We start from the raw sequence: 7,301 nt of genomic DNA, 5'->3' as shown, positions 1-7,301 counted from the left end.
TTTTCAAACAGAACAGATTAATTCTCTGTAACACTATTTAAAACAGAACATCCGGCCGTTTCTATAAAGCTCAAGAATAAAACATACTAGAAGAATTTTTTTCCTACTGAAAGATGTACTCGCAAGAGCAGAAAATAAATGCATTGATCAGTCACAAAGGCTTCTGCTTTAGAAAAGAATCCTGTCAGAGATTGTCGTTGAGAGACACACATTTCTCAAGTACAGGATGATCTCAAAGGTTTTTTGTAAACCCGAACTTGTGTTGTGCAGTGTTTTGTGACAAATACCACAAATACAAATTAAACACGTACCTTCAGGAAGAAAGAGAAAACAAAAGAAAAACAGAAGTAGCACTTCAGCACTCACCACCTGTGTGRCATTCTCAAAAATAAGCCCTGATACAAAATAACGTGCCATCTTCAGTTCTGGGATTGTCACATCAAAGACAATTTTTAGTTGAATGCCTCAAACAAGACAGTTTGTGCCAACACAGAAGAGAGAATGAAACTAAAAGAAAACTCCAAGACAACAAAAAAATCTAAGTAATATTGAAAAAAGTGAAAGAAGTTTTTAAACGGGAAAATATTCTAGTATCTGTAAATAAAACGAGGTAGTTTTTTTTTATAACTGGTGTAGAGACACATTAGAGTTTTGCATCTTTATGAGTGGTCAGCTCAATGATTTCCAACCCATCTAACACCAGATGATTTGGCTCATTAAGATGAGTCATAAGTACCGGTATATTCCTGACACATTATTTAAATAATGGTGTATTTCTTGTAGTGTCTCACCAAAGAATGGGACAAAAGTCACAGGACACACTTTCAGTTTGATCCAATATGGTGGCTTTCAAGATGGCAGCCATGTTCAGGACATAGCCTAAAAGATAGTACCCCCACCCATTACTTAAAACCGCTTTAAAAGTTGCGTTTTTCAGAAACTGTATTTCACCCCAGTGCGGGGCATCGAGTGTAATGTCACCCATGTGCTGTAATTGTGGTTCCCAGATGTGTGCTGGAGCTCTCAGAGAGTACTGAGGATAAACACTACAAAAGGTAAAAGGAATAGATTTATATCTTTATCGCGTAGACCCATGTAAGGAAGGACAAAGTGTTTAAACCCTACGTTTGTTTTAAAAGCTGCATGAGACTCAGCACACTGAAGGGAAAAACAAAGCACTTACTATAATTTGAATGCATGTCCTCAATCTCTTTCTCAGAATGATGCTTGGTGAAAACCATGGCCTATAAGAGAAAAAAACCAAACACAAAAATGTGATTGTCAAAAAATAAAACAAAAAAATTACCATTTACCTTCTTTATAAAGCAATTAGCAAGTGTGTGCTTTTTGCTAAAGTAAAACAGCTCACACATTTTATTTCCTTTAACTTTTATAAAATGAAACACTCTTTCCAAAATTCATTTTCCTGTACAGACAGAAAATAATAATATATAAAAGATAAATACGTACAGGTTTTGTTTTCCCCTGCAGCTGATTTCTAATCTTCTCATTGGCCTCCACTTCTTTAGCGATCTCTTCAGCTGTCAAACGTACATCAAACAAACAAAAGGTTATTACATTAAATCCATAACTTCCATGTTGTATATTGTTTTTATTTTTTCCTGAGTTAATGAAAAATGCCAAAAAGAACAAAAAATAATGTTTGACAGAAATAAACAGTGTTCTAACAGCCAAACTTCCCTCACATCTTTAAACATTTGACATTTAGCTGTACTTCATATGATCAGCAGGCTGGATGGAAAATATTCTGAGTTTTAATCTCTCCACTCTTTCTTTTTTATATATACTTGCTATTTATTCAGAGACCATCATTCAGGGGAACAACCTGTGCAGTTAAATAACTGTCTACCAGTAGAAACGTTAATAGAGCAGTTAAGCCCATCTCTGCAGTAATCTCCTGTCTCTAACCTGTCATGGCTGTCTTCTCATCACACTTTAAAATGCTGTCATTTGGGTGAAGCAGCCACAAAGTTCTTTCACAATGATTGGAAATAAACATGTCCAATAGACCCAATCTATCTTCAACGCTGTCTTTTTCACAGCACTTTGTTGAAGTTATYAATCAATTAAAACCGGTTCTTTCATTCATACACACCAAATTYTCTCACCTGATTTAGGATTCAGAGAATCACACTCAGAGTTGTACAAATAGATATAATCCTGGAGCCGTTTGATCTGCTGATCCCGAGAACCCTGCACCGGCAGATGGCATTCTTTCAACCTCCTCTTCAGCTCCTGACCTGACATCAGATTGTAGACCAGCTTTGGCATCGGACGCCTGCTCTTATTCTGAGAGCTGAAACACACAAACAGTAGTTTACATTCAGTAAAAACTATATTTATACCTCAACCAAATATCCCACTCTTTGTGTCAAAAYGTTACTAAAGCATGGTTGAAGTAAGACTATTAAGACATTAACGTGTAATAAAATGCATGTTTTTATTCAGTGCCAAACAAACAAACCCACAGCACTGCAGTACAAATCATCAAGGACTCCAGGGAAATAAGTTTCAAGTGCAAGTAAAAAAGTTTGGCTTTTTAAATAATGTCAAAGGACTCATTACTATGCAACAAAATAAAAATTAGGTCTGTTACATTATCAGTAGTGAGTAAATGCACTTTAAGTAGAAAGTGGATTTTTTTGTCAGAGGACAGAAAAAAACTCAAATAAGAGATAGTAAGTAAATCAAGGACAATTTTAAAGTTAATACAAATTTCACGTTTGTTATTAAGACATGTTTAGATGGTTGTAAGTGTGAAATCAATGTCCTTATACAAAKGAAGAAAACACCAAAAGCCTAAACAATTTGACCAAATATGCCACCACACTCAATTACCAATTTATTTTTTTAATACTGATCATGATTCTGACCTTTACTGTCATTAGACAGTCAGGAAACAGAATAAACATGTTTACTGGGGAGTAGGGCTGAAACGATTCCTCAAATAATTCGAGTAATTTGATTACAAAAAATCCTCGAGGGAATTTATCTGCCTCGAAGCTTCGTAAAAAAAAWTACATACTGTTATAATCAGCACGCTTTTGTCTGTCCGGAATATTATTTGTTACACAATGCTACGATGTTGGCGCTTCCGCTAACAGTTACGCACGCTATCAAGGCATCACGTGTGTATGCTTGCTAAGCGCTACATTCAGCTTTAGAAGAAGACGAAGAGATCCAAAATCAAAAAAAAAAAGAAAAAAATTAAGAGCCCAGAAAACGACAAATTATAAAAAGCACGGGAACATTTAAAACTAAACAGAAAAGACGACAACACGCAATACACAGCATATCCTTGTTTCCACACTGGAACAAAAACAGCTGATGCATGTACCGAACACGTATTTGTTTACGTTCCCTTTGTAAAATACGGTTACCTAAATCTATGATAATCTGTCATGTTACAGATGTACGAGGAGGAGGTATATTTTGGCTAACGTTATTTGTGCTGACTAATCATGGTGACCTGGCAGGGTTTTATTAAACAGTGTGTAAGTTGTGTGATTAAAAACAATACTTACTGTAAGTTTGTCAGATAAAAATAAAAGCACAGCAACAGATTGACAGCTTGAGCTGAAACACATTTATTTGTTGATATGCTTTTATCTTAATTTAAATTAGATATTTGGAGTGAATATTTCAAGTTTATAAGTATTTATAGAAAATAGTGGGATTTTTTTTATAATTTGCTGCTGCTTTTATGACTTTAGCCTTCATTACTACTGTCATATTTGTTTGTAGCTAAGCAGTCAAGACTAAATCTTTTATTACCTAAATGGGAACCCTGCATCAACCTAAAAACAATAAAAATATGAACTTTTTGTTACAATTAACAAGTGAACTCTACAAAACTCAACTGCAGCACCCAAATATTTATATTACTCATTTTACTTGTTACATTTCTAACAAAAAAAATTAAAAATAAAAAAAGGCATTCAATTTTCCAATCCATTACAATAAATTTACAGCATTTAGATTTTTCTGTGATGGTTAAAATGATTCAATGACAGAGTGTTTTTAATTAATGCCTCCTCAAACCTCACATACATAAATACAAACAAGTGGAGCTTAAAATGCATGAATTAATACAACTGGTTTTGTAATTTTACTTTGATTGCAGCAGGGTCATCAGCAAGTGTAGAGAACCTCTTCATAATATTAAACAATTGTATTTCTCAGAAAATAAGCTTAAGTAATTACTGCAGAAGGTGACAATGTTTTTATATCCGATTACTCGATTAATCGTCAGAGTAATCTATAGATTAATCGATTACTAAAATAATCATTAGCTGCATGGATTCTGTACCAATATCCGGTACCTGGGAATCGATACCGGTACTTAACGGTACCAATTTTCTGTACTTTATGTATGTTGTTTTTTTCAATAATAAACTTTTATTTATTTTTTATGTAATATATTTCTCAATATATAAAATTTAACAAATATCTAGACAACATCCATCTCTTTGTATTGTAACATCAGTTGTGTAACTTATTTCTTTAAAGTGAAAACTCTTGAAAACAACAAGACTGTTTTGTCTTATTGCACAAATTAAAATCCAGCGCCACGTATTTCTATTGATGTCATGTCATTTCCCCACTAGAAAAGTTGTGTGATGGAGGTCCATGGAAGGCAAATAAGTTTAAATCAAATAAGCAAAAGAGGATGGAGTTAAAATAAATAAAAGGTATTCAAGCTACATTTTGAGCATCCAAAACGCGCACAGCGCTTCAAGTTAGCTGCTTCTTTCAGGTCAGACGTGTTCGGACTGTCGGGAAGCCCCTCTGTTTGTTTTCCTCTGCCGGTTTCTGTTTAATGGTGGGTGAAATAAAGAAAGTGGCGGTACTTTATTTACTTTGAGCGAGCAAACGTCGTGCTCACAAGATAATTAATCCACCAGATAATTCAGAGGCGGTCTGTTCGGCGAGTTTTACTCCAGGATCTGCAAGGCTTTCAGCTACATTCAGACCGAGCTCTGCTGCCTCTCTGTTTACTGACTGAACCAGCAGCTCCTGTTGCTGACGTCATTACACAACGTTCAGGACAAGCATGGAAAACTCACCACTCTTAAGCCAAACCGGTAGCAATGATGCATTTAGGTACCGAAACATGGTACCGTTCGATGTTACGTGAATAGATACTCGGTAGTACTGACAGAATTCGGTCTTTACAGCAAAAAGTATCGAATTCGGTACCCATCCCTAGCTGCAGCCCTTCTGCGGATTATCTAGCGCTGCAGGTTTTGAGCAGTCAACGTGCGTGACATGCGTTAAGCGTGTCAAATGCTGGAGTTGGAAAATCTGAAATTTTGCAACTCGGCACAGCGCGTCAACCAATCAGAGAGACTCCACTATGTGACATAGTGACACATTTTCCGACGGGACAGTTTCCTGAAACTCCAACCTAAGATGGATGAACAGGAGCTCTTCAGCTGTAATCGAGTGCCTAGTCGGTGTCCTGGCAGGAGATATCGGCACCGATGTGGGTCAGCGGCTCGTGAAACCAAGCTCAAGACAAAAATAGAGCTAAAAGCGAGCCTCGTCAGCTCGCAGCTCCTGGAATTGTGAAACTCACCAAACTCAGAATGTTGCTAAATTGTCTGGTGAAATAATTATGAACTTTTAATTATGGTGAGTGCAACGTGCCGCTGTTCTCAGTAAATAAAGCAAAAGCCACTTCCTTTWTTTTATCTGCCATTAAACAGTGACCCAACCATTAACAGAGGCTCTCGACACGCTTGACGCGTATCAAGAGCAATTTTGACGAGCGTCTGACCTCAACTTGAGGCGTTGGATGCATTTTTGACGCCCAAATCGCGTTTGATGTGAACGCAGAATGATAGACACATTTGGCATGTTTTAATTGCGTGATGATTTTAAATTTGACTTAACACAAATCTTTATTTCAAATTGAAGAAAATCATTTAAATGTTTAATTTATTTTAAAAAAATACTTATTTTCATAAACACTTCAATCTCAGTGTGTCAACCTGCCGCTGTTACACCTCTGAGCCACCAAAAAAGATTTGAGAGTCATTAGTTTATGAAAGGGTAAGTCGGCACCAAGGCTCAAGGTTGTGACGTAGTGATGATACAACCGGTGCAACCAGTAAGCAGCAGGGTTTAGAATGGGAAGACATAACACTGTGCCACACCTACTATGGATCAATCATGGAAAGAGCACATCAAGTCATAGCTGAATTGACTTGTGATCTATAAACAACCAGAGCAGGCTTAAAGAGGGGTTTATCTCTGAGACAATGTCACACAAATATTTTCTTAAAAGTGGCTTTAGACAGAGTCCCAGGATGAGACACCACAAAACCCCCACAAAAAGTCCAAGGTCACAGGGAGATGGAAACTCATCTATATACAGGCTTTAAGCTTGTGATTGATGTTGTACATTGATAATAGTGTCCATAGCACTGTTTGTATTCTGCCAAATGGTGCCAGGTCATAACAAATGTTGTTTTTTAATCAACTTAACTTTTTAAGTCACTGTTATAATATACTTATTACATCAGAAACTTATTACTTATTGAGCATAACTCGATTAAAATACAGAAAATAAGTATTTTTATTTAAATAATGACCTCAGTGGATATTTTACCTCCTCAGGCTGTCCTTCTTCTCCTCACTGCTAAGACACATGTCGAGATGCTTGTTGATAAAATGCTGTGCCACACTCACAGAACACACAGGGCACTCAACTGGAAAAGAAGAAAGAAAGAAAAAAGACGCACATGGTTAAGCCGTTAGCATCTTAATCAACACTCAACACTAATCACCCACTTTTGGTTCGGGGAATCGACACTCATTATGCCACCAGAGCATCCTCAATCAGAAAGAGTTAACACAAATTATATCCACAACAGGATCCTGATCATAGATTCAAAGGAAATGATTAGCTGGTCCTAGAACAGCATAAACCACATATCTATAAATAGCAACACCCACAAATTAAATCCTTTGATAGTAGCATCCTGTTTAGTCACCTGCAGTAATTATTGTAACACATAGAAAGCCAAGTAAATGATTATCATTCAAATTCTAAAGGGCAGAATAAATGTGGTAATAAAATATTAACTTCATAAAAAAATTGAATAAAGACTTATTCTACTCCGATCATCACCAAACAGGTGAGAAACAAAGATGAGATCAGTGTGAACCGAGTAAACAGTGCACAAGTTTCATTAATAAAATGTGCTTTTTAGATTGGACACAAAATTATCTCCAAACAAGCAAAAAAAAATACATACTGTTATAATCAGCACGCT

General features: G+C 36.2%; 1 protein-coding gene across 2 annotated transcripts in view; it reads right to left on the bottom strand.

The window, feature by feature from the left end:
* Nucleotides 1–7,301, bottom strand: part of rad18 (RAD18 E3 ubiquitin protein ligase) — a 35,633-nt gene that overhangs the window by 15,465 nt on the left and 12,867 nt on the right. For both annotated transcript variants that reach the window (XM_014009041.1, XM_014009042.1), the window contains 4 exons: nt 6,635–6,734; nt 2,130–2,317; nt 1,471–1,541; nt 1,184–1,244 (listed from right to left, as the gene is read on the bottom strand). In XM_014009041.1, coding sequence (XP_013864495.1) covers nt 1,184–1,244; nt 1,471–1,541; nt 2,130–2,317; nt 6,635–6,734 — 420 coding nt within the window. The remainder of the gene's footprint in view (nt 1–1,183; nt 1,245–1,470; nt 1,542–2,129; nt 2,318–6,634; nt 6,735–7,301) is intronic.

This window comes from Austrofundulus limnaeus, unplaced genomic scaffold, assembly GCF_001266775.1.
Source record: "Austrofundulus limnaeus strain Quisiro unplaced genomic scaffold, Austrofundulus_limnaeus-1.0 Scaffold55, whole genome shotgun sequence".
Lineage (NCBI taxonomy): Eukaryota > Metazoa > Chordata > Actinopteri > Cyprinodontiformes > Rivulidae > Austrofundulus > Austrofundulus limnaeus.
Note: the sequence above shows the minus strand (reverse complement) of the source record. Positions and strands in the feature narration are given on the sequence as shown.